General features: G+C 41.7%; 1 protein-coding gene and 1 long non-coding RNA gene across 6 annotated transcripts; one reads left to right on the forward strand and one right to left on the reverse strand.

Annotated features, from left to right (window-relative positions):
* Positions 1 to 254: 254 nt before the first annotated feature.
* Positions 255 to 759, reverse strand: LOC307030332. The gene is made up of 2 exons (XR_013805623.1): positions 579 to 759; positions 255 to 358 (listed from the first exon to the last, which is right to left on the reverse strand). It is a non-coding gene; the product is annotated as an uncharacterized lncRNA (long non-coding RNA).
* A 13,193-nt stretch (positions 760 to 13,952) lies between these two features.
* myzap (myocardial zonula adherens protein) lies at positions 13,953 to 26,868 on the forward strand. Of its 5 annotated transcripts, none has more exons than XM_079664257.1 (14): positions 13,953 to 14,421; positions 15,176 to 15,256; positions 19,934 to 20,026; positions 20,745 to 20,909; positions 21,023 to 21,115; positions 21,225 to 21,338; positions 21,441 to 21,593; positions 21,873 to 21,998; positions 22,207 to 22,335; positions 22,413 to 22,507; positions 23,658 to 23,763; positions 24,446 to 24,529; positions 24,802 to 24,896; positions 25,001 to 26,868. In XM_079664257.1, the coding sequence occupies exons 1-14, from the start codon at positions 14,344 to 14,346 to the stop codon at positions 25,629 to 25,631; spliced, it is 2,043 nt and encodes a 680-aa protein (XP_079520383.1). In that variant the 5' UTR covers positions 13,953 to 14,343; the 3' UTR covers positions 25,632 to 26,868. The 5 variants fall into 5 exon arrangements, with proteins under 5 accessions (XP_079520383.1, XP_079520385.1, XP_079520384.1 ...); XM_079664259.1 differs by having other exon boundaries at positions 24,847 to 24,896; XM_079664258.1 differs by having other exon boundaries at positions 20,748 to 20,909.
* The last annotated feature ends 693 nt before the right edge of the window (positions 26,869 to 27,561 follow it).

Consider the following 27,561-nt stretch of genomic DNA (forward strand, 5'->3'; position numbering starts at 1 on the left):
GTAGTGATAAATGCTTCACCTGACCACTGTTCCTAAATAAAAAAAGTTTTCTGCATCGTCAGTCATTTTTTCCAAATAATTACCAATATTTCACAAATTCTTCATGTCAACTTAAGAGCACAGCTGTATGTTGAGTGTCAGCTTTGCTTGGTTCATCTTACTGGGGGGCAGCTACATGGATGTCGGTGCAGTCCACAATCATTTTGCAGTTGAAGGCAGAATGAATTTATTATTGACTCAGAATGAAGCACAACTTCATGTCATACAGTACATTGACTTTATTTGTAATTGTGTAAAAACATATGAGCATTGATTAGCAAGCAGGACCTGCAGGAACAGAGAACGGTGATGGATGGAGCTGGGAAGAGAGAAGAATAAAGAGAACAGATCAACTTTATTATCGGATATTAGAAATTCAATTTGAAAACAAGTTGCCGCTCCTACAGTTTTCTAGTATGTAAAGAAGATTTCACATGACCAATGCAAAATATCACACTCAATACATGTGTCTCTCTGGGGGGTGCATTGTGCCTTTGATGTATATAAATAATATACCATAACCAAATACTATTACGTACAGTGGAAATCAGGTTGCCAGAGCAGGTCAGTCCAGTGTGCATGTTCCTCAGGGTCTCAGCAGTTACAGGTGAAGTAAAGAAAATAAAAGAGAAAAAGGTCAGTAACAACACTTTAAAGTAACAACACTGAATAATTATCTCTTTTAATAATTTTCTCTCAGTAATCACAAAACTACTGTCTTTCCAACAAACAGATTGACTCACCGTCACTGTCATCACAATGACACATGTCCAGAAGAATGTCATGCAAAGCTCCCTGCCTGCCTGCCTTCCTTCTACTCTCCCTGAACTGCTTCCTTAGCACCCGGTGGAGGGCGCAGTAGGCTACTCTTCAAATGTTTCACGAAATACTTACCATGATGACTAATCTTACTGTTTAACATTTTGGTGTACTTCATGTAATAAAATAACAACTTCATGGTAAGGCTACTAAAAATGACAAGGCTAAGTAATGTAATGCTAACTAACGTGCTCACTACTAGCTAGGTAGCTAACTTGACTATGTTCCATCCACAACATGTATATTACCTATGATATTACCTGATATGTCTGATCCAGCGACTCCTGGTCCTTTCATAAGACGGGAAGCGATAGAACGAGCAAGTGGTATGATCACTTTTGTGATTACAACATGGTACAAAGCACACAGGCATCTTATAAAAGTGAATTTATTGGAGCAATCTCTTATATTTATTGGAGGGAATAAATCAGTTATGAAATCTTCTTCTTCGCTTTAATTACGATTCGCAACCACTTGGAGCATTATCGCCTGTGACATCACATGCGCGACCCAGAATGGAATTTGGGATTTGTAGTCTTTGTAGTCGCGTATTTTTCATAGTCTTATATTTCAACAGTTTTACGACAAAATGTGACTTTTTTGACATGGAAATGATTGTTTAAGATTGACAAACATCATATGTGTAGTTCGTGGCACAATTCAAACGGGATCAAAAGATACGTTTTCTCTCTCCATTGAATTCAATGTATAATTTTTCGCTTCCGGGGTCCCATGGACCGGAAGTAGATGGGCGTGACTTCGCCTCTCTATTTCTGACACTAGGCAAAATATTTTCAAACTGTTTTCAAACTGTTTTCAAAACTGTTTTCAAAACTGTTCAATATGGAGTCAGATCTAGCTGTACTTATTTTGGTGTTATATAATATGTTTAAATTATTTTCCCGGGGTCGCAACAGGCCCCTGTGAAGAGGGCTTCATTCTCCCCGCGCATCTGGATAAATTGCGCAGTCTGCTCCTTGCTCCCTATCAAAACAAAATTGTTGCAGTAAGATTTGTATAACAAAAGCAGTTAAATAAATAAATTAGCTTTATAATGAATCCCAACAATATGAAAACCAAACAGGGTTTAGAAATATTTTCACTTCATATTATTTTATGTATGTAATATAAAGAAGACATCTCCAATTGCCCGTATATTTAAATACACAAATTAAATAGGTTTACTTTTCTTTCATGTCGTTTACTATTTGGGTGAGTACATTTAAAAACGAATCCAGCTGAAACCGTTGTAGCCGTTGATGGGACGTTACAAGCCATATCTTTTTTTTAAAACTCATTCGTCACAGTCACCCGTTGCATCCTGGGATATGGTACACCGCGGGGTGTACATCAGATGTATCCTCTAAATATGGGGGAAAAAGGCTGCATTTGCGGGCCGCAATCGGAGGAGTCTTGTCTTTTTTTAAAATTGGGACAGCCTTCGTTTGGCGGAAGTGACGTATGCGGTCTCCGAATGCATCCTCAGGAGGATGCGGCCACTGAATTGGGACACAGCTTGTGTGTGTGTCATACTTGCCAACCCTCCCGACTTTCGCAGGAGACTCCCGATTTCATTGCCCTCTCCCGGTTTCCTCCGGGGTCATATTTCTCCCGCATTTCTCCTGATTTCTGACAAAATCAGATTTACTCACAACTGTTTACACTCGGACTTTAATACAGCTACACCATTGTTTGGTTTCCATGGTAGCGCGTCTCTTTAGCAGCGCGCGCAACTCAAAGTTTGAGAGGGTGAGGAAGATGAAAACTGAACAAGAATCGACAACTCCACCCTCTGCTCACTCCTTTCCTGTAAAATGCAGGTCCAGCCCACATGCTCCATGGTGCTACAGGCATTGCCCTTACAACTACAATAAGCATGTAAATGTTAATCTACAACTCCGGCGATCCACTAGCACCGGAGTCTCCACCTGCATACGCACCCATTCTCGACAACTACTGTAGCGTCACCTTGGATATGAGTCTAAACAACTCACAGACACACAGGCCAGGGCGCTGACAAGGCGCCCTTTGAGCATCAGATCTGATGGCGCTGATTGGCTGAAATTATGTCTCGGCAGCATAGTATACAGATAGCAACAGTCAGCTTGTTGGCTGCTGCTGCTCTGGCTGAGGGCTCCTTTCTATCGCCCGGACGAGAGAGGGTAATGATACACGCTGTGGCCAGGCAGGAAACATGACTTATCAGTAACTTTAGACATCGTAAAACAATTTTAAACGAGATTTTATTGTAGATTATACATTTTTACTGATACCAACTATATAATATTTACCTTGTTCATCGAAAATAAAAATATATTGTTTTTCTTTTTAAATATATATATATTTTTTAAATTTTTTAATGACAATCAAACATGTGGGAAGAGGGGGGGCCCTAGCACCCCATGGGCCGGCCGCCGCTGCCGGGACTGTAAGTGGCGCTGTACTTCCACACGAGACCACTCGAAAGCGCTGGACACGCTGTATTACATATGCCGGGCCTGTAACTGGCGCTGTAACTTCCGCCACAAAATACACCAAAAGCAGCGAAGACCCCGGACCCCAAATTTGAAGTCACAGAAGAAGAAAAAAAGTTTTGTAGCTTGTAGAAAAAAAATGAAGTTAGTGATGAAATGTTCACTTGCAGAAAAATACATATTTTTAAATATATTTTCCATTACAACTGCAACTTGGTTATTACAACCTCTCAAATCAGTCATTACAACTTGACGAATCTGCTCTGTGGCAGTATAAATTGACGAATCTGCGGTCTTGACTTTTGCTACACTTCTTGCGATAAATGTGTCGCAAAAGTAATTTTCACCTGTAGATGTCATGGATGTATAATAAGAACTGGATACAGCGTGGGTGGCGGGGCCTCATTCATTCCTATGAGAGTTGCTCATTGGCGCATGATGATAAAATGGACCAACTTTTGAGAGAGCGAAACGTCACAGATTACACGGCATGCCTGAGAAGTACCCGTATGTGCGCTCATAGCGCATGCGCAACTTTAACCAAAATGCTCGTTCACATCAAGCACGTCAATTTGCGTACACGTAACAGCACCGCGCGTTCATGACAGCATGGTAATGGTTTGTTATTAGGATGGACTTGATATTAACGAGGCGGCAGTTAGCAGCTAGCTAGTAATTATGCTAATGTACACATCAATCGTTATGTACTTATATTACGCTGTAACAGGATCTAGTGATATCCAAGCAACAGAGCTTCATTTAGCATGAAATAATTATTGCACTATATATATATATAGTCAATCATTATCCTGGTGATTATTTCGCTTATTTTCCCTTCAAAGAGCCATAATTCCCATCACTAATTGCTGCCCAGGCTTGCCCATGCTTTTACCAGCGGTCCGTTCTGGTAGTTGACCAGGAAGCAAGCCACATTGAAGAGCTCCTCAATGCTTCCACACACAGACAGTGGTATGGATTTGTCAAATAGTTTGTTCTCTTTGACTCTTCTGATGCACCTCTCCACATGGACCCTAAGCCTGGGCAGCAATTAGTGATGGGAATTAGGGCTCTTTGAAGGGAAAATAAGAGAAATAATCACCAGGATAATGATTGACTGTATTGCCAGACCTAATGTCAATAATCTTCTTTGTAAACATGACACAAGGTGGCGCCATATCCATGTCAGTGAATGTACTACTTTTAATTTACCCTCTGTATGTGTTAAGTAAATAAAGTTGTCTTGCCTTGAATGAAATTCACTTAACTCTTTATATTAGATACTGTGTTTTTAAGTGGCGATGGAGATTATTTGTTGACCCTGCTTTAAAGGATAGTTTGCCTTTACAAATGGTGCGCTTTATCACTGCCTGGGTTTTGGTTGAAGTGCATCCAAATGCTACTGCGTTTGGCTCATTTTCCATTTTGAAAAGAATCGGCTACTGAATATAACTAATATATATAGATATATATATTATATATAACTAATGAATTATAACCTCAAAACAAATGCACACAAAAATAACATAGGACAATACATAATATAATAAATCCACAATATGATAACATATGATGTAGTGTGGTACCAGAGGTTGCGCTAGACCAGGGGTCGGCAACCCCTGGCACGTGTGCCAGCATTGGCACGCGGCACCGTAACCAGTGGCACACTAGGAATAAGTGGAATAAGTGTGCAAAAATATTTAAATTGTATTTTCGGATCCTGAACGAGACCGCCGCCAGAGCGCGTCACCCCGTTACCTGCAGAAGGAAGCCATGCACGCAACGCAGCCCCGCTCTCTTTAACTCCAGGTGACTTTCTGCCGCTTTACTCCGTGGTGCAGTGCTGATCGTTTCATCACGGAGGAAAGCACTTCACTAATTGCAGTACCCAAAAGGAGCTGTACAAATGCCGCAGTTTTTGCGTGGCTGTGTATTTAGTTGAGAGCCCAGTGGCGATCTGCTCATCTCTCATCGAAATAATTGCTACAAAGGGGCGGACTGGCCATCTTTGTATTGAACTTTCCTGTCGGCTCCCGGACCGTAGTCGAGGAGGGCAGAAGCAACAAGCTTCAGGTTAAAAATAACCCACTTTAGCTTAAATGACTGGAGAGAGGCGAGCTCTTCTTGGGAGGCCTTTGCATTTATTTAGCTGTTCTTCTGTTTCAAAAAATACATCACAGACAGACCTCTGTTTTTCTGCTTCCTCGTTTCACTTCCAGAAACATACACACGTTCCCTCACTGTCGCTCTACCATCCACACACACACATGCACAAGCCACACCCCTCTCTCTCTCTCTTAAAGGGACAGCGATCTCATCTCACTCTGCATGACCCTAATATCATAACATGTGTGCTCTGGAAAATCACAGAACGGACGATCGTCCTTATTATTATGCCGTTTAAACCAATTATTTAAATGTGTTAAATTCGGCATCATGTAAGTTGCGCTGACAGGTCCACACACTGCTCCCCCGCTCTCCTGCCGATAGTTCACGAGCGTCAAGCTCCTCAATCGCCACCCCCCCCCCCGACCCCCCCCCCCCCGTTGATAATTCTCGATCGTTGGCACGCTGATCAAAAACATTTTTTAAATGGCACTTCATATCAAAAAGGTTGCCGACCCCTGCGCTAGACTTTAGTGTTCATACTGGGTAGTTTATTTAGTTTCAAAAAAATTATCCAACGATTTACAGACCACTCTTTCCCCATGTAAGTCAATGGGAAAAAGTGTTTCCGGGCCTGGCAACCAAACGGAAGTGTAGTACCGCCGTTTGGCCACCACAAATATTTTCATCTGAGTCCGGCGCACTTCCTGGGAGCTTGACTCCGAGCTGTCCGGCTTCAGGCGAGCTTTTTGAGACCTCCCCCGGCTGCGATCGGCTATTCTCGTCTACTTTCGAGGCGAGCCGCAGCTCGTCTCAAACAAGCCTCCTTTCTAGCCATAACCTCGCCGCGCCTCGCTTTCAAGTCTACGAGCGTCTTTGTCCCGCGAGATTTCAACGTCATGTAGGCGAGCCTCCAGAGCAAGTCGGGCAAAAAGACTAATCATCATGCAACGCACTAGCAAGACGTTGATCGCAATTGCGCAGGTCTGCGCAGGTCTCGGGTTATGGCTAGAAAGGATCCGTCTTGTGTAAAACTCTCGCGAGAGTTTGGCTGAATGTCACGTGGCTGAATGTTTACGTTTGGCAGGCAGCCTTTCAGTAACTCAAACAAGCCTATCATTTCTCTCCCCCATCTGTGTGTGAGGGGGCGGGGCGGTTTACACACACACGCTGTTACATGCATGCAACACACGCACACACACAGACACACACACACACACACACACACACACACACACACACACACACACACACACACACACACACACACACACACACACACACACACACACACACACACATACGTCGGAGATGGTAGAGAGAACTAAGCGCTCCAAGGTGTGGTTAAAACTTTAACCGTCTCGATGTGGACAATGCTCGTTGTCAAAAGTGCAATAAGAGTTTAGCAAGGGCGGTAACAAGAGCAATTTGTCAAAAACAACAACACATCATGTCCCGACCCGTAATGTTCCACCACAACCTCAATCTTCCTCCAGAAGAACCGTTAGGCCTTTTACAGCAAACCTATATGCCCCACCTGTGTTGCTCTGTACCACTGTATTTTTGCAGTAAATACTTTTTTACAATTCTGTAAATTCACATTATTTACAATTTGTTCACTTAATTTACCTTTTTTTTCTCTAAAAAGAACCGATAAGAGTACCGTTAAAGGACCGGATCGATAAGCTGTATCGAAAAAAGTAGTAGTAGCCTAACATTAAAACGATACCCATCCATCCCTATGTGTGATGCAGTAAAATCGTACCGCTCGCTTACGTTAGCGGTGTCGTAAAACCGTGGGAAAATGTAAAATACGATGCCGAAGAAGAAGATTCTTGTATAGCATGTTTTTTGCCAAATATGAACAAATAAACAATAACATTTTACATTTTAAAATAGGTGCAGCATGCACAAAGTATAGCTATGGTTTCTTACACTAGATTCATATTACACACAAATACACACACACACACACACACACACAAACACACACACACACACACACACACACACACACACACACACACACACACACACACACACACACACACACACACACACACACACACACACACACACACACGTCACACACACACACACACACACACACACACACACACACACATACACACACACACACACACACACACACACACACACACACACACACACACATACACACTGTGTAAAGAGATTCTGAAAGTTTCAGGAAAAAAGATTTGCTCGCTACCGTAGAGCCCCTCTGAGAAAGAGGCACACCAACCTGTGGCGCCCCCACTGTGGCGCCATCGACTCCGACATGTCGGGCAGAGATAGCAGCCATATACACCTTCAAAGTGGAGTGAGAATGTCCACTATCCAGATGGGACTGCAGGAATTCTAAAACGGTGGCCAAGGAGCAATGTCCCGGATTCTCAGCTTTTCTCAAACACCAGTGGGAGAAGAGCTTCCATTTGCACTCATACTGTGCTCGAATGGACGGAGCTTTGGCAGTCAGGATAGTTTCCCTGACAGATGCCGTGAAACCCCTCAACAGTGGGTTGGGCCCTGCAGAGGCCAAACCCAGAGCTGAAGGCAGTGAGGGTCGGGATGCCAAATCTGACCCTTGAGCTGTGACAGAAGGTCCTTCCTGTCAGGGAGGCGCCATGGTGGGCTGCAGCAGAGACTGTGCAGCAGTGGGAAACAGACTCTCCCCGGCCAGCGGGGGGCGACCAGAAGGAGCCTGTGCCCCTGAGTAAGGACCCTCTGAAGCGCCTGAAGTATCAGAGGCAGCGACGGGAAGGCATACAGGAGAGCGCCCGGCCAGTCGTGCGCCAGGGCGTCCTGACCCATCGGGCTGGTCACCTCTGTCCAGGAGAACCAGAGTGGGCAGTGCCTCGACTCTTCCGAGGCAAAAAGGTCCACCTCGGACCTACCGAAAAGGCTCCAGATTGTCTCCATCACTTCTGGGTGAAGCCTCCACTCCCCTGGTGGAGGTTTGTGCCGAGAGAGGAAATCTGCCACCTGATTTCGGTCTCCTGGTAGAAAGACTGCTTGCAGGCTGGCCAAGCGGGGAGACGCCCAAGACAAGAGGCTCTGTGAAACCCCGATCAGCTGTGCGGACCTGGTGCCCCCCTGGTGGTTGATCTGGGAAACAACGGACATGTTGTCCGAACGAACAAGCACATGCCTGTCCGTCAGTTGGGGTAAAAAGTGCCTGAGCGAAAGCAGCACAGCGCAAAGCTCTAGCACGTTGATGTGATATGCACCTTCCTGGGCGGACCACAGACCCTGAACAGTCCTGCCCTGCCACACCGCACCCCACCCTGAGAAACATGAATCTACAGTGACAGTCTCCCGGCGGGATGGGATGGCACCCACGGCATTCCAGAGCTCAGACGTGAACTGCGAACCCCGGTCAGAGGAAATGTCCCACGGGGTGCCAAACCGACACACCCACGTCGCAATGAAAGCCCGGGCTATGTCAGCCGCCAACGTCGATACGAGAGGAACCGCCTCCGGCCAACGGGTCGTCCTGTCCACCATGGTGAGGAAGTAGGTTGATTTGCAAGCCACGCGCTTAATGTCTGTGGTGAACTCTGAGATGTAAGACAGCTGCCGCTGCTGACGTGCAGACCAAGGCTCAGCCACTTTTGACATGGCAAACGTGAACGGCTTGTGGTCGACAAACACCGCAAATTCACGGCCTTCCAGCAATCGGGAGGGCCGCACAGCCAGCCAGAGTCCAAGGAGCTCTCGGTCAAAGGCGCAGATTTAGCATTTTCTCCATTAGCTGAGATGGCTTGCTGTCTCCTAGGCCTTGAATGTCAAGTATCTGGCGGGCCCTCTCCTTAGCAGATAAGCTAAATGTCTTAAGGAGAAGGGCCTTAATCACCTCATATTTGTCATGGTGCGGGGGGTCTGCGATAAATCCCACCAACCTGGATGACGTGGAGCTTCCCATCGCTGCTACCACGTGGAAATATTTCAAATCCCTGTCACGGACTTGTCGGCAGGCAAAGTGTGCCTCCACGTGTGCGAACCACGCCGCACCGTTATGCTCCCAAAACTCCGGCAGCTTTACAAAAACATCGCGATCAGCCATGTTTATTGAGTCTTCTGAGACTTTCTCGAAAACGTCAGGGTCACCAGTCTAGAGCCGATGAACGGGAGTCAGAGGCGGTGTATTCAGAATGGACTTCCACACTTTATTATCCATTAATCCACAACAGGTAAGTACATGTGCTGCTCTGCATGACAAGCTAGCATGAATGACCTCAAACCCCGGTACCCTCACTAACGGGTCCGGGTTGCAACACAATAATCTCGATGATGAATTATGTATCATAATGTGTCACCACAAAATAAAGATTCAGCGATAACACAAAAGCACATGGCTACTTAACATCCATAATGTCGTCATTTTGCATGCTAAGTAGCCATGTGCTTTCTGGGGCTTAAGCTTTATTGATAGAATTTAAACATTCACTATAATAATTGTAGCGTCCCCGGTTGAATGATGGTCAGACCCTCTAACTGATGGTATCTGTTTATTGCACACCCTTGCAATCATTACCGACGTAAGAGCTTGTGCCCTTATCAGCCAGGTGCTAAAAACTGAATGCAACTATTTAGTATATGTTAATTTATTCGTCATCTATCCGTCATTATAAATGTGTGTTGTTTACACTGCTTTACTGTCCATGGACTTCCGGTAACATTTCCTTCAAAATAAGAGTCCCGATCTTATTACTATCAAAATAAAAGTACAAAACGAAAACTTTTACCATAAGAAAATATTGGCATACAAATATAATCACTTCTCTAAAAGGTAACTCATTTTAATTATAGTTAGAAATATTAAAGGTAATTTACAATAATAATAATAATAATAATGATAATAATAATACTAGTAATAAGCTTTATATTTGTATAGCACCTATTACAAGAATTGTAGCCAAACTCGCTTCACAGCAGTTCAATAGACTAGTATAACATTACAGGGTAAAAGCAATGTCGAGGAGCAGCTACATTTCAACACATATATCCACAGAGATTAATACATGAAGACTTGTGACTCAGACTTAACTTGGACTCTACTTGGGTGACTCGGACTCGAACTCGAACACAGTCTTGTGTTCGAGTTTGAGTCCAAGTCATCATTACCTCGACTCGGACTCTACTTGGGTGGCTCAGACTTGGACTCGACTACGACTCTCCGTGACTCAGACTTGGACTCGAACTCGAAGAGTGGTGACTTGAGAGTGACTTGGACTCGTGAATTGGTGAATTGACTACAACACTGATTCCATGTTGATGAAACTGTTTCAAGGCCCTGGAAGGGTCCCTTTTACTTAAAAAAGTTCCTTTAAAAACATCTTTGCCTGCATACTGTAGTAGACCATGTACTAGAGGAGCAGGACAAACCTGATTCTGTTTTTTTTGTTGTGAGTCACTGTTATGTCTCAACTATTTTATGATCAACACATAGTTTACAACATAATCAAGTTTTCAATAGTCATAGGACTGAGCTAAACATTATAACAGAGGGAAATACTTAATCCCTTACACAATAATGTTTTTTTAAAGGGCATTATCCCTCAACTATGATCTATATATCCACTTGTGATGTGTACTTCATTGAAATATCAACAACCAGCCAGTACAACATGCCCTCTCCTTTTATGTGATTTCACTGAACAAACAGTTAAAGGCTAGGATCCATAAAGCTGTCAGTGTTTCCTTTAATGTCGTCACTGAGCCTTGCCATATCTAAAATCTATTGCTCTAGTCTACACCCTAATTTATCCTAATACTTTAAATCCATGGTGCTCATTTTGTGCAAATAACAGTTTAGCCAAAGATAATAAGGCTTCGGCAGTTACACAACTCACAAAGTGATTGTCTTAAATTCACTCTTAATTCAAGTACTTCATTCCCTCATTTTGTAACTGTCCGTCCCCTATGCTTAGCAAGAAAACTCTGTTTGTGGATATACAAAGAGGGACATACTGTAACTTTGGCTAACGCTTTATATTAGCTTCAGCTGATTTATAAGTCATTTTCACAAAGAATAAGGACTGTCTCCTATAACTTAAAAAGATAAATTGCTTCCAGAATATATTTGCAACCAGTATGGACAAGACAACGGATAAGACAGACATGTTGGTTTTGTTTTAAGACAGACTTAAACAATTTAAACCTATCCATTGAAGAGCACACATTTGTTTTTAAAGCAGACATTTAAATTATATTCAGGCTCCAAAGTGCACCAATCTCTTTGGCTGTACATGAACATATACTATTTAAAAAAAAAATCAAAAATCATTGCCAGTATGATCAAACTGTCAGTTGCTTAGGATTGTCACACATTTCTGAAAACAGAGCAGCATCGTGAAGCTGTAGCATTTCATCACAGACTGCAAATTTGTCACTCAAAATGTGTTACGCTGCTTTATGTCTCTTTAAAACCACTGCTGCAGGGACGCTTAACAGACAACAGCTTTTGTTGTTGGTTTCAACATCAAAATCCTACTCAAACAACTGCTGATGAATGAATCAGTGTAATATAATTTAAGATAAGATAAGAAAAAGGAAATCGTCATAATTGAGTAGCCAATGATTAATTCACTAATTGTTTCAGCTCTGTCATATTTTAAAAGCTCATCATTAGTTTTTGTGAAGTCTACTACAGCTGTCAAATACATGTGTGGACTATAAAGTACGATATTTCCCTCTGATTTGTAGTAAAGTAATGAATGGAATGGAAATACTCAAGTAAAAAGCACCTTGTACCACAATACTTGAGTAAATGTACTTAGTTATCTTCTATAACTGCTGTTAACGTTGCTTGTGCTTATTGGCAACATATTGCCAACATATATTTGTTCTAGTTGGATTGATCTGATGATGCAGCAAGATCTGATCCGAAACCAATAAGAGTGCAATCACGACAGGAGGTAAATGTTGTATGTCTATTGTTTAAGGGAGAGGACTTCCACATGCATTTCCACATGACATTGGACTTGGATAGAGGCCTGGAGGAGTGAGCGGTTCACTGATTGCATAAGTAAAGAAACACTATTTGTTTGAAGTCTAGTTACTGATTGACCAATATGGCTTGTAGAAATAGCCCTTATGTTGCTGTGAATATGTTTCTTTTCATATTTACTTTGACATCAGCTAACAGCAATACTAATGAACGAGCCATTGACACTCCTTGTCCTCTGCAACGCTAGTGTTTCTCCGGTTTCGATTTAAAAGGGAGTGACTGCAGGCCATCTCAACCAGGAATGTGATCTGGTTGTGAGGGTGTTTGTCTTTCTGTTCCTTAAAGATGAGTAAGTATCAGCTAATGAGTACTAATGTACTGTGTAAAACCAAGTGAAGGAGTAATTGTGAAGCAGAAGGTTTAACAATAACATAAACAAATAATGATTGCCGTGTTGTCTTCCTTTTCATCACTATCCACTATCAACAGCATCAATAATTTATTGGCTGAAACATATCCTGTACAACAAAACACCGCCTGTACCTTTAATATAACCGTGAAATGACTAAATGAAATCCAAAGAAGATATTTTATACACAGCGGCACTACTGGATGAATCTAAAAGTATTGTGAAAGTACCAATACCACACTAAACAAATACTCCATTATAAATAAAAGTGTCCCCCCTCAGGTTCTCAGTATTCATGAGGATCCAGCTGCAGTTAACATTTCATATCATTGTATACATGGATTCATTTTATCGATGCATTAATAGGAAAGTAGTACTTTTTAGGTCAAAATTGAGCTATGTTTAACAGCTTAATAAATGGTTGCATAGTTACATTTGTTATGTTTTATAATATGGGATTATCATGTGTGTGTTAAATCCTAACCGTAACTATAGAACATTTTTTGTGAAGTAGAGTTTCCTCTGAAATATGGTAGAATAAAGTTTAAAGTAGGAAGAACTTTAAATACCTCAATACCTTGGTACCTCAAATGTGAACCAACATACTGTGTTACTTTCCTACATTGCAAAGTGTTTAACCAAACTTTTGATAAAACAGCAAATAGACCAACATTTATTTTACATATATTTTACAATATCACAAATACGACTAACATAATTTAGCTGTCACTGGATGACAGAGGGTTACTCATTTTCTGTGAAGTTCCACATTAATAAACAGCTCCTCCTTTTAGCCAATTCTGTTGATAAGAAATGCTCCACCTGTCCCGGGTAAGAGGACCCGCCCTGTGAATGTTCTGCTCTTACAGGGCATGAGGCACACACCAGGGAGGCAGCTGAAAAGTGGCCCGACAGGTCTGATGGGAATGCAGAGACACAGAGAGAGAGCAATAGAGAGCCACACACACACACACACACACACACGCGCACACACACACACGCACACACACGCACGCACGCACACACACACACACACACACACACACACACACACACACACACACACACACACACACACACACACACACACACACAGCGAGAGAGAGAGAGAGAGAGAGAGAGAGAGAGAGAGAGAGAGAGAGAGAGAGAGAGAGGGAGAGAGAGAGAGGAGAGAGAGAGAGGCAGAGAGGTTGCTGAGTGACTGACAAGCCTGTCAACCTGGTGGAGTTTAAATCACTCTGGCTGGAATTAAGATAATGACAAAGTTCTGTTTGTGAGTGTTGAACTGGATTGGACCTGATTATTTCACTGACAGAGAGGAAAGCTCTGAGTCCTGTGGACCCCACCACTAATAGACTTGACAGACGGGAATTTCCCTCCTCAACTATGGCTGGCTGGAGCCGGGGGCAGATGGTCGCTCTGAGAGTCTGAGCAGTACTCAGGAAAGAGTAGCGGTGGAAGTATAGAGGAAGGGTGGGAGGACGTCCAGAGAGGGAGAGGAAGAGAAACGAGTGGACACAAGAGGAGACATGCAACGCTACGGATCAGGACGGTCTGTATTCACCAGCACCACAACAACAGAGGACCCTGAAGACTTTTCAAGTGAGGTAAGAAAGTCCCAGAGAAGTCAGGACACTGAAACTCTCCCTCTGTCTTCCCCTTCTCTCTCCCTTTTCCTCTGTGTTTTGCAAAACAGTTCATTTTCCCCTCCCTCTTCTGTCCTCTGCTCCTTTTTGTGCAGCCACTTGTTCCTTGTCTGTATACATTGAGATTAACTTTCTCAGTCCAAGCAAAAATGGTCTGTTCCCTGATCATCTGAAAGTTAATGTTTGTGATAGGATGTGTTCATTTACAAGAGCGTGTAATGGGAGCTGGGTTGCAGGAGGCATGGCTGTCATGTTTATTTGAACAGCTCTCTGATAAAACCGGCCTTTGTACTAAACTGGCTTTTAAACCTATTCCCATTGTTTTGTACTGAATAAAGAACCTCTTGTAAATTGGTAAACTCAACATGATATTGCAGAAAATACGTTTTTTGAAATAAAATCTTTTAAACCTATCTAGATGTTTGTGTGTTACACAACCAAATGAAGCTCTCACTGTGTTGTCAACATTACAATGTATCAGTAAGCTCAGTTTCGTAGCATTTACATAAACTTTGCTTGCCACTCTGATGCCATTGACTATAAATAAACAACTGTAGTGGACCGTTGAGGTCTGTGAGGTTTGCCAACCCTTTCAATGCCTTAGTTACGTGTGAACTCCTCTATAGCCTCACTCCCACCCACTATGACATAATGCAAACATGTATTTGCGTACAGCAAATAATTGATTTGCTTTTTGTCTGTTTGTTTTTCTCAGAGGAGGATCAGACGCCTCAGGTTAACTCTAGTTGCGGCAGATGATGGAAACAAGGAGCCAACAACAGCAAACTCGGAAACGGTAAGTTATAGCCACAGAGATTTATCATCTGGACCAGTTACATAATCATGACAGGAGGGTGTGATAATGGACTCACAGCTGTTTCAAATATACTTCAAAGCTGTAAATCTATTCCATACAAAAGAAAATATTTGAAATAGTTGCTGAAGAAACTATATCACACCTGCTGAGACACAATGTGAACTCTAACTAAACAAATGTAGCACGAGCATTTGCATGTTCTTACCAAACTGCATAATTAGACAGTTTCTGCTCTGCATATTGTGACCGTGCATTTTACTTGTGAGTATGCTGCAGGCAGCGTGGCTGTTTGCTGCAGGCAGCGTGGCTGTTTGCTGTAGGTGGCTCTGCCTCTGCCTTTGTTTGCGTCCAGGATCTGCTCCAGAGGCTGATGCCAGCGTGAGAACTGAAGTTGACACTAAACTTATTGTTGGCACTGAAAAGGTTTTTGGTCCTTAAAGTGTGGAATCACTAAAGAAACATGGTTTTGTATGAACCTTGGTCAGCCAGGTAGTATGGTGTTCGTCTAGAAACCACACCTACACACTATCCACTGATAGCACGTTGCTGCAATCTCTGAACGTGCTTCCTTTTGAAGGGTGTGACCGTGACTACTGGAACTGATGTGACAGGAAAGTCTGGTCAAGAGTGATCACAAGTGAAGAGTAACAGACATGTGCTGGGTGGTGACGTGTATTTCAGAGTGTGTTTAGTGAATGACTTACTCTGCAGCCCTGCAACTGGGCAGCTCATTCTCCCTGAACAGCAGAGCAACTGTTGTTACAAACAACTGAGGCCTGAGGGGCAATACCATTTATAGGAGGAAATGTAGAGAGTAAAACACAATAGTAAGAAAGGCCCTTTGAGGAATAATAAAACTCACTTTACACTTCTTTCAACAGTTAATAAAAAGACCGGAAAAAGGTGGAAACAGCTTGCATGGCTCAGTCTAAAAATATCTTCCTCCCAGCACCTTAACGGCTTACTTAATAATATGTTTAAAAAATTTAAAATGACAATTTGTTGTTTTATGGGAATGTGTAAAGTGTCAATAATTCTCTTTTGACGTTCTTGTAGGAATATTTGGTCAACTTTGGACATAGCCAGGCTAGCTGTTTTCCCCTGATTTCAATCTTTTTGTTGCCTTTGCTAGCTACATATTTCATGTTGAAATAGTTTATTGTTTAAGAGTGGTATAAATCTTCTCTCAGCAAGAAAATGAATTGTTTCAATTGAAACCAAATTCCAAAAAGGTTTTTGCTAAAGATTCAAGTGGGATGATGCTAACTGAAAAATGAAATGTTCACTCAATTTCAATCTAATGTCTTTTCCCTTAAGTGCTTAAACAAGCAATTCTAAATGTGCATATAAACTGTAGTACGTTTAGAAAAACATAATTTTGAAGGCACCTTAAGGGGAGCATGAGAGCTCAATAGTTTAAAAACTCACCTCTCACTGTCCTCTTCATGTGGGCATTATGTATGCAGCACTGAGGGCTCTGTGCAGGCGCTGCTGTAACTGCTGTAATACGTAACTCTTTACGCTGCTGTTGATGTTAAAACAGCATTTAAATACCAGCACAGTGTTGAGCAGGCTTGATTTAACAGTACAATCTGTATTGTTTTTATTTGACATGGGTCATCTTTGTGCTTTTATGAGCCAACACATTTCTACTAAAGTTGCTCAATGTGTGATCTTAGATGTACACTGGAGGGAAAGTCAAATGTAGGTCAGTTGCTTGGTTTTCAGTGTTTACTTTTGTGACTTTGTGGAACAAAAAGAAAACAGGGATGACATGAAGTTAATCAAAGAGGAAGGAAATGATGGAACCTTCCTCTCCTAGAGATATTGAGTTTCAGGAGAAACCCTAGTAAAGTGGTTATTCACCATAAAATAAGAAAGGATGCATCCTGCAACCTGATACACCATGTGCACAATCCAACAAGTGACTATGACCTAGATGAGATGTAACAAATCTGCACCATGAAACAAATACACATGGGACTTAAAGACAGTTACTGCATATAGAAGTTTCTACATCAACATCATTGGATTTCATTGACACAATGGCTAAAAGCCTCATTACCGTGAACATGATTCAGTCCAATTACATACTTAAGACGGTCTTTGTGTTGTGACTTCAAATACAACTTTCTTGTTTGCATCAGAAATAAGAGCTAATCCAATCAGTCGTGTCCTTCACAATGCAGTTATATAATAAAATAAGCAGATAACAAAGTGTTTGATGATGCTGTGACGAGCACTATTTCCAAGTGACGTCTTTAAGAAGTTTTGCATGATTACATGATACTCGCAGTGGGCGGCTTCTGTGAGGAGGTCATAGGCGGCGCGTGAGGCTCGGTTTACTGCGGTCAAGCCAGCCGTCTTTCACTTTTGCGTGGTCAAACCAGCCGCCCCTGTATTTTGAGTGCGCGATTAGTTACAGGTTTACGGTAATGCAATAAAACAACCCTCGGAAGCTGGATTTCAAAGTAAAGGATGGCATGTGGTTCATTTCTATTATTTGCGATTGAGGAACAGGGTAATTTATGAGAATAATTGTAGGACTTATTGCTTCATAAACTTGTTGCACAAATACTATGAACTACTTTTACTGTGTACTTTTTGAGAATGGCAAAATTCCCTCCAGAGAACAAGAAGGAGCATTTTTGTCTAACTTTGACGTGGGATAAAAAACATTTATTCGATAAGTAGTTTATGAAACTGCCATGTTTGTACTTAATATTTCTAGGACTACTTGCAAACATAATATGAACTACTTTTACTCTTTACTTTTTCAGTAATTTGAGTTTCAAAGTCCTCTCCAGAGAACAAAAATGAGCATTTTTGTCAACTTTAATGTGGTCTAAAAAACATTTCTTCCATAAGTAGTTTATGAGTCTGCCATGTTCGTACATAATACTTATTAGACTACTTGCAAAAATAATATGAACTACTTTTACTGTGTACTTTTTGAGTAATTTGAGTTTCAAAGTCCCCTCCAGACAACAAGAAGGAGCATTTTCGTCTAACTTTGACGTGGGATAAAAAACATTTCTTCCATAAGTAGTTTATGAAACTGCCATGTTTGTACTTAGTACTTCTTAGACTACTTGCACAAATAATATGAACTACTTTTACTGTGTACTTTTTGAGTAATTTGAGTTTCAAAGTCCCCTCCAGAGAACAAGAATGACCACATTAAAGTTGACAAAAATGTTCATTCTTGTTGTCTGGAGAGGACTTTGAGTATGCATACTGTATGCAGAAGTATTATTTTAAGCAACACATTAGGTTAAGGAAACACTCAACTGAAATGTAATTAAAGTCAGATCCACTCGTGTCTTAGATGGGGCAGTATCATAAAACTGTTGTACGCTTTCAAACACTCGGTAGTTTATTTATTTTTTAACCAGTTCTATATTCACCTTGCAGGTGCAACTATGTGGCTTGTATCCTGTCAGTACACTTGTCCCTGTTTGTGATTGGTCAAATACTGCTAACCCCGCCCCTTTCACGTGAACGCGCTCTCAGCTGGAGAGTGGAGAGAGAAACCCTGGCTTGATTTACCGAGTTGATAACCAGCGTAGGACCGCTTAGCGAGATCTCGTTTGTTAGGGTTTGTTAAGATAACTCAAACATATTCAGGGTCTGTTGAACTGGCTTCGTAGTACAGGGCACAGGTGGCTGCATAGCAGCGCTAATGTCAAAGACACAAACATTATATTTGTATTTTACCAGGATGCAGTGACACAAATATTTGGGAAGGCTTAGCCTTACCTAGCCTACAGTACCCGCCGCCCCTGGAGGAGGTCATGTCCTGTAAGCAACAAAACAAAAGAAACCCATTTTGTTCCTTCCAACAAAATGACATGCCTGGAATCTCAGCCCCTAGCAGGTAAACATTGCATTGTGGTAAATATTGGCATTGTGCAAATCAAGGCTGAAGTGACATTGTTATTCTGAGCCCTCTATCAGATAGCAGGCCGCAGTGTTGTTAAAACATAAAGACGGCTGTTCTTCCCTCCCATCTGCTGGAATTCGCATCCGCCTATTAGCAGGCCTTCACCATTTCTCAACAGCACGTCCTCTGTAGATGAAGCGGTGGAGAAATGTGAGGCTCGGCTCTGTCCACGAGACAACACTGGCTGCTTTGTTCAAGTTCCTCCTCACTCTTATCTCTGAGAGATGTGGAGAGAGAAGCCCCTTTCTCTGCAGATGAGGGCTATCTATCTATCTATCTATCTATCTATCTATCTATCTATCTATCTATCTATCTATCTATCTATCTATCTATCTATCTATCTATCTGGACATTTGTCTTGCAAAAGCAATTAAAGTGAAAACAAGTTGATATGCCTTGGTCATTTTAAAGACAGGCCCACTTCCAATACCCACCACATGATCTCCAATTAACTACTGTAAGTCACGTACCATTACAAATTGCAACTAAAAAAGAAGAATAACAGATTGCTTGCATTACGTGTCTTGTTGAGAGAGCAGCTTGTCTACCTGTGACGTGTGTAAATTTAGCAAATTATAAGGTATCGGTGTTGTGGAGTGTTTGCACAATAATAATAACACTTCTTTTGTAGATTTCTGAACTTCCAGGATCCTCACCTGGAATTAAGTGAATTTTCCACAACAGCAGTCTTGAATACTTGTTTGTCCCTTTAGACTGAGAAGGAGAAGGACGTCAGAGTGGCATGGAAGAAGAAGAATGGGCTGACCCAAAGAGGCAGGCCAGCTGGCAGGGAGTCTCCTCCGCAGGTAGACACCAACATGCAGCACATGAATAATAGGCTGACACTACCACTGCCTACGCCTGTGTGTCACTGACATCCCCATCGTAAAACACGCTTCACTGCACATACCTTCAGGCTTTCATTATAATGATTACATCGATATTCAACATAAACAGATGCTTGTAGATGACTGTAATAAATTAGATTTTTATTTTTATTTCCAACTGTATATAAACAGATTATTCTTTCTAATTCCCAGGCAAAACATTAGCCTCTTGCTCTACAGCACTACAATATTTAAAGAAATTGAATCTCTGTGCCCATGACTAAAACTGTCATTTTTTATTTAGTTATTGCATTGTTTAAAATGCTTCAATTCTCCCCTGCTGGTTTGCATCTGTTTTCATGGGTTGCCCGGCTGCTGGAAGTACAATAGGAAGACACGGCAGCAGCTCATGTACCGGGTTGCAGAAACATGACACCTCCAATACACCCTGCACTTTTTTCTATCTGTTTGTTCCCACCCTCCTGTTTCCAGTGCTCAGCAGCAGTAATGCTAGAAATACCTGAGCAAGTGTACAAATGCAGGCATGTGCATCGAGACACAAACATGTAATGCACTTAAAAGAGTGCATGCGTGCACATAAGCGAGCACACAATTACACAAACACAATGACAGCAGAAGTCAGCCTCAGTGGAGGGTGGCCACAGAAACCTGACCGCTGAGATCCTGTCTCCCTCAGCAGCTCGGAGACATGACCAATGGGGCGCCAGAGACCGCGCTGCAGAATCATGGGCCCAAAGTGTACGGCGTAGTGCAGAGGACGGGTTCGGACAGACAGCAGGAAGTGATGGCGCGCGAGTGGTCGGTCAATCACCTTCAGCGTGAGATGGAGTACATCAGGGAGGTGAGTGGAAACTAACACAGCAAGCATCTGGGCCTTCAGGTCCACACGTCATCTGTTCAAGGCAGCTATGTGTGTACAATGTCTGTTATGTAATATCTGTATGTTCTGTACAGGTGAGGGATTCTTTAGAGAAGGTGAGAGAGAAGATGTACGGGCAATTCGGAGGAATGCAGCAATCCATGCAGAGTCTTACACAGGAGATCATGGTAATTAATTATGTAACACTGTGGGACTTCTCCAAACTTCCTAATAAAACTCCAAGTGTGTCAAGCTGTGAATAAAGACTAAAATAGAGTCTGACATGTGTTTCTGCAGACTGCAAATTCACATCGGAGGAGTCTGGAGTCAGAGGTGAGGGTCCGGACGGAAGCCATGGACAGCTTCGATCAGATGAACAGCTCCCTTATAACTGCTAACATTGGCCTACAGGTAACAAATCAATGTCCTTGAGTGTATGTGAAGAGGGGTTCCTCGACAGCGGTGTGTCATTACAGAAAGAGATGGCTTGATAAATTCAAGTTTCCTTTGCAGAAATCTCTTATAGAGAACTGTCAGAGAAGAGTGGACACGAGAGACGATGTGAAGAGTTTCCGCAGCACCAGTGAAAAAACTCAAGAACAACTCAGAGAGAAGGAGAAGGAGCTGGAGGCCGCGCAGGTTGAAAACAAGACTTTAAGGCTGCAGGTAATCACACATCTATCTCACAAACATCAGAACACTACAGTAGAAATACCTATCATGGAGGTACAGTACTTGTTACTCAGCTGGTGTGACAGAGGTTGGTTCTAAAATTGTCTAATGAGTTAATAACATTGTAGATGGAAATTACTGATAAGAAAAGAGCAGTACAAGATTTACTGAAAGACTATCTCACTTCAGCTCACTAAAACATCAGCTGCATCTTCCATTCTAGTGTCAATATGGAATAATCAGCCTGATTCTTGCTCTGCTGTGATTGTCCAGGTGGAGTCTGCACAGGAGTCCAACAATCAGGCGCTGCAGGAGCTTTCAGCAAAGCTGCAGCAGGAGTACGAGGAGAAGCTGCAGAATGAACAGCGGAATCACAGGGAGGAGATCGAAAACCTACAGGTCTGCATTCCTTACTATTTGTTCCTTAACTTATCAAAATGCTGTTTCAGTGCCAATATAAATAATTGTGTGAAGTTAAAAAGATAATGACGCAGTGATAAATGTTCTCCAAAGTGAAACCAACCTGACTGAGAAAAATGTAGATGCTACATTCTTGATTATCATTGAAGTTCATCGTCTAATCCTAAATGTATTGCCGCTCACACAGGCCCAACTGGATGAGTACATCAGGAGACTGGAGGAGGCCGAGGCAAACATCAGGATTGCAGAGGCCAAGATTGCTGACAGGGACCAGAGGATCATTGAACTGGAACGTCTACTTGAGTGTATGGGGAGGGTAAGGCAGTTTCTTTCCACAAAATAATCACCCTAGAATTACTTCAGATATTTTAACTTGAAAATTACTTTTCACAGGAAAAGACTCAGTTCCATAAGAAGCTGCAGGAATGTGAACAGCGTCTTCGCTTGATGGAGCTTACAGACACAACTGATGCAACAGTCGCCAAAAAGTACGAAAATATTGTCGTTGTGAACAAACACCAGTATGACAAAAAGGGCTTAAACCAAATTCCACTTACTAGCTTTGTTTTTGAACTTTTAACATAACAACCAGAAGCAGGTATGAAGTTGTCACTGAATTAGATCTTAACTTTTTTAAGTCATTTGTCAGGACAAAAAGTAGAACATCCTAAGAAAAGCTAATTGGAGGACCATAAGTTGTGACTATTTCCAAGTTCAGGAATACATTTTCATGCTTAAAAAAAGCCATCTTGTTTTGGCAGTACACTAATGACCTTTAGACACAGTAGTGCATTATGATTTGTAGTATTTCAATAAAGGCTGCAAAATGGTGGGCTGCAGTTTCCCTCTTAAGTTTTTAACCTCAATAGGCACGTTCACACCAAGTACTTTTCCCACAAAGGTTCCTGAGAACTACGATTTAGTTGCGTTCACACCAAAAAGTCCCAGGAACTAAATTAGTTCAAGAGAACCTTTTTTTACCCCCTTTTCCGTCCCTGCTAGAGAGCAGGGACTTTCGTGGGAGAAAAAGGTTCCTGTGTCTGATTGGCTGGGCCGAATGCAAACCACGCCCCGTTAAACTCCCAAAAATGTTTGTGAAGCCGCCATTTTATTATCCTTGCATTATTAGCATTAGCCCAGCACAGAAACGCGGAGAGACTAACTTATGACAACTCAAAATAAAACATGGGAGCGGTGGAGATGAGGAGGTGTAGGCGTTCTGGCCGTTTACTCTGAAAGCCTCCGTAGAAGCTGCTGGGAGTCCCAGCAGCTTCTACTGAAGCCAGTCCCTAACTCCGGGGACTTCCGGCCGGAGATTTTGGGCGGCAGTATACGCCGTGAAGTTGTTTGCGGCCTGCCAGTAAATCCAAAGCAGAAGAAGAAGAAGTGACGTCAGCGCCTTCATTTGCCTAATCCACTCCCAGGAACTAATTTCCGGTGTGAACGCGATCTGTACTTAGTTCATGAGAACTAAAGAGTTCTCAGGAACCTTTGTGGGAAAAGTACTTGGTGTGAACGCGCCTAATCTGTGAAGCACCTGACCTGGCCACACATTTCTGGAAAAAGATTAACCCTGTTTTACCATCGTAATTAATATACAGTAAATGTGAGTTTAACTGATTGCTCGTTTCTGTTTAGGTCAAAAGAGCTGCTATCGGAATCTGTGGCTCTCCGTGAGAGAATCAAACACTTGAACGATATGGTGTTCTGCCAGCAGAGAAAAGTCAAAGGAATGATCGAGGAGGTGGGGAGGGTTTATTTATCTGTGTCTGAATCTGTGTGTGAATACTATTCAGGTCTTCTGTCCTACTTGTGTTTAAATAATGGGCGTGGATGAGATATCAGCTGAATAAGAATGAATTTGTTTACCAAGCAGTGTATGGATGAGTTCAATGCACACAATGAATATAAAACGTAATAAATGTAACCCAGAGTCAATGAAAGGTGGGGTGTTACACTGGCTCAGTTAAACACTCAGGATTTAAAGATAAAGGGTTAGTAATTAAGATGCATTTTTAGTATCTTAGCTGACAATTCTTGAGTACATAAAACAGTTTGGTTTCCCTCATTAAGTAGGCTATCTACCATGGATTATTATTGGACTGTTTCTGTTGCCAATGGTAACACTTTGTTTGTATGGGTTTGACATTTCTGAATACTTTCCAAGAATATTCCTGAAAATAACTATGTCATTTTGTAGTATATTTGGGGGAAAATAGGAACAGTGTTGAATTAGTACATCTCACAATACAGTCTTATAAAAGGGTACTACAAAGTATTTGTTGCACGGCATATCACACGGACATGCATCAATGTTAGATTTGTCTGCCAGCCAGCATACATATTTCCAATATGAAATGCATAATGAATGAATATGAGCTGACTGAAAACACATGATCATTGTTTCCAATCTCCTATTTGCTTAGGTTGGATCACTGCGAGCTAAAGTGGCTCAGAAGGACATGTTCATCTCAGAGCTTCTGGACAGAATAGCGATAGTGGAGTGTGAGGTAAGGCCAAAGACTGTTTATATAAAGGGTAGGACAGATGCTTCACTGTGTGTTAACTGTGTGCTTTAGTTTGGTGTGGCATGGTAATCTATTGCATGACAACAGCAAAGATCGTCTGGGTTGCTGTGAAATCTAAATGCTCAACTTTCAGCTATTTCTGTTTGGTTTCCTCATGTCACTGCACCTATCTAGTCACTTTCACATGGAAAGTGACTGCCATCCTTTGCATGTACCTGACCTGACAGTGTTGTTTCCTGTTTTCCTTTTCCCAGAATAATGAATTAGAAGACAAGCTGAAGTATTTTATGTCCACACAGAATAGGCGAGAAACCAACGAGATAGGAGTAGGGTGCAATCTGCTCCCTGGGTAAGAAGAAATGAAAGAAACCTGTTTTAGTAGCATCTGGTTTAATTTGGTGCATCATTTGGAGGTGATTTCTCACTCTTTGATGTCTGACTGTGCATCTGCAGACGTGAAGAAAAAAGGCATGATGTTGAACCTCCTGTTCACTATGAAGCAACTAATCTACATCCCATTCAACAACCACCACCTGTTCAACCTACTCCTCCAATGAAACCTCCATCATTCACTCTACCTGTGTTTCCCGAAAACCCTCCACCCCCGATTCAACCTTCATCCCCAACTTTACCTCCAACTTTGATACAAACATCCTCCTCGACACAATCTTCTCCCTCCATGCAACCTTCATCTCCTACATCCCCCATTCAAACTCCATTCCACTCCCTATTAGCAACCACCCAACCCAGGACGTTCAGGTCTAATAACCCTCCACCCAGTAGGCTAGACTCCAGTTTACTGAGATACACTCCTGCGCAATACAGCCGGTACCTGCAGGACAACTTCTCTGTACCGGGTGGGACGCTAAGCTACCCCCACCCGTCTGAATCTGAGCCTGCTGTCAGTCCAGTCCAGTCCGGGAGAGATGAGGTGGACGCAAAACCAAACACAGACACAAGATCAAGTCCTGAGGAATCCACTTCTTCCCCGTCCTCTCAACCAAGATCACGAGCACCTCAGGTTTATACAGCGTTCATGAAACTTATGGATATAACGGCAAATATAAACGTAGATAGATCTTGAAGTCATAGTTTGACATGTTGTTGCTGAAAGATGAATTAGTAGATTGATACCACTCGTAATTTTGAATGTAACTATGAAGCTAAAAAAGCAGCTAATTAGCTTAGCTTAGCAGAAAAATTGAAGAAAAATAAATGTTAAGCTGGTCTGCAAACTCTTAAACTCTTTTTTTCAAATGTGTGATTTGTGAAAGACTATACGGGTGTTTAGATATCTTGGGCAAGAAGATGACTAAATTGTTAAATGGCCTACTGGTGGATTGTTGGACATCTGTGGGGACTTGAGTTATTGATCTCAGCCAAGAAATAGTGCAATCCAGCTAGTTATATCCCACATGTTCAGTCTTTATGCTAATCTTAGCTAAATGTATCTGCAATTACTGTACAGTAATATGCTGCTTTGGTTAAAGCTAAGCTAAGTGCAGTTACACATTAATCATACCAACAGTGGTATATTCTCTCTCTTCTAACTATTGGCAAACTATCAAATAAGCTTTATTTTCCAAAAATCTTGAAAAGTTTATTTAAAACTCAAATGTATTCACTCCTATTTCACTGCTGGTTATCTTCCAAAAATAACTACAAGTGACATGCAAAATGTTTTGTGTAGCTTTTGAGCTCATGTTCTCATGTAGCACTATTATATGTAATAAAATGTGGCTTGTTGCAGGGTGTGTACATAATATAATACTCTGTATTTTGTAAATAATGTACTTATGGATAATGTTTCTTTGGCCACACTGAATGAAATCCACTTGTGTTGCTCACAGAGCGATGAGTATTCAGTCCTATATGAAGTTTGGTTATTGTTTATATTCCTACAGTTTTATATTGGCTGTGTACAAATGAAATTAATATTGTTTTGGTATTGTCACCTTATGAACAAAATATGTATTACCTTGCTTTGTGCCTTTGTGAACATCCTACTATCTGATTCTGTTGGTGGGAATGAATCTCTATAATGAGTTGGCTACAGGGTAATCTAGTATATAATTGAAAGTACATTTATGTGCTAATGATAAGACTGTTTAATCACTTTAAATGTATATACCTTACTGAGGTGACTGCCATCCCTGAGCCAGAGGCACAAGTATTACCCAGCTGTTGTCTGCACTGCCACAACTGTGTTTAAAAGAGCTTTATGATGTGCCTTTTCCTTATCGATATACATATCATACTGCAACTAATGATAACAGGCTAGCATACGTTTGTAAAATAAAGACTTTACTGTGTAAGTACAACCTGTTTATGGCATCCCTTATATACCGTGCAACCTTATACATTTTGTCAGGCCTGTTTATGACTACTTCATTGTTCATTGATGTGAATCCCTCTGCCTTTAGGTATCATGCCTTTTTTTAATGGTTTGTATTCCTTCCATTCTAATGATTCAATTTCACACTTAATTTCACGTGTGAACCTATGGTGTGAACACTGAACTCTAGATTAACTTTAAAGTAAGGAAAAGTTCAGCAAATGTATTTGAGGAACTGTCTTCTGTACAGTGTTTATAATTATTATTTACACAGGCTTCATTATGCAAATCTGTAGTTGCCTGGTAACAACTTTTAGTTGTTGTGTAAAGAAGATAGAATAGTTGACTTTGAGGCAAGACGTTGCGTTAGAACGGTTATTGGGATCAGTGATGTTGCAAGAAAATGTGTTGATTTACAAAAAAAAGAAACGTTCAAAAATGTTTAGAGCTGGGTGTAGTACGTTTTGACAAATGGACAAAATAGGTATGTGGCAAGATCAGGATTAGAAAGACAAAAGGTGTGCAGTTGGTGATATTATCAATAAAGTATAACATTCATGCTCAGGATCACATAGTGCAGCTTATGTAATATCACTTTTTATTTGTTTGTTGGATTTTAATTACAACATGTGGAGAAAACTGCTAAATGTGAAACAGATATCACTGTTTGACAGTGTCT

Source organism: Notothenia rossii (assembly GCF_949606895.1).
Source record: "Notothenia rossii genome assembly, chromosome: 2".
NCBI lineage: Eukaryota > Metazoa > Chordata > Actinopteri > Perciformes > Nototheniidae > Notothenia > Notothenia rossii.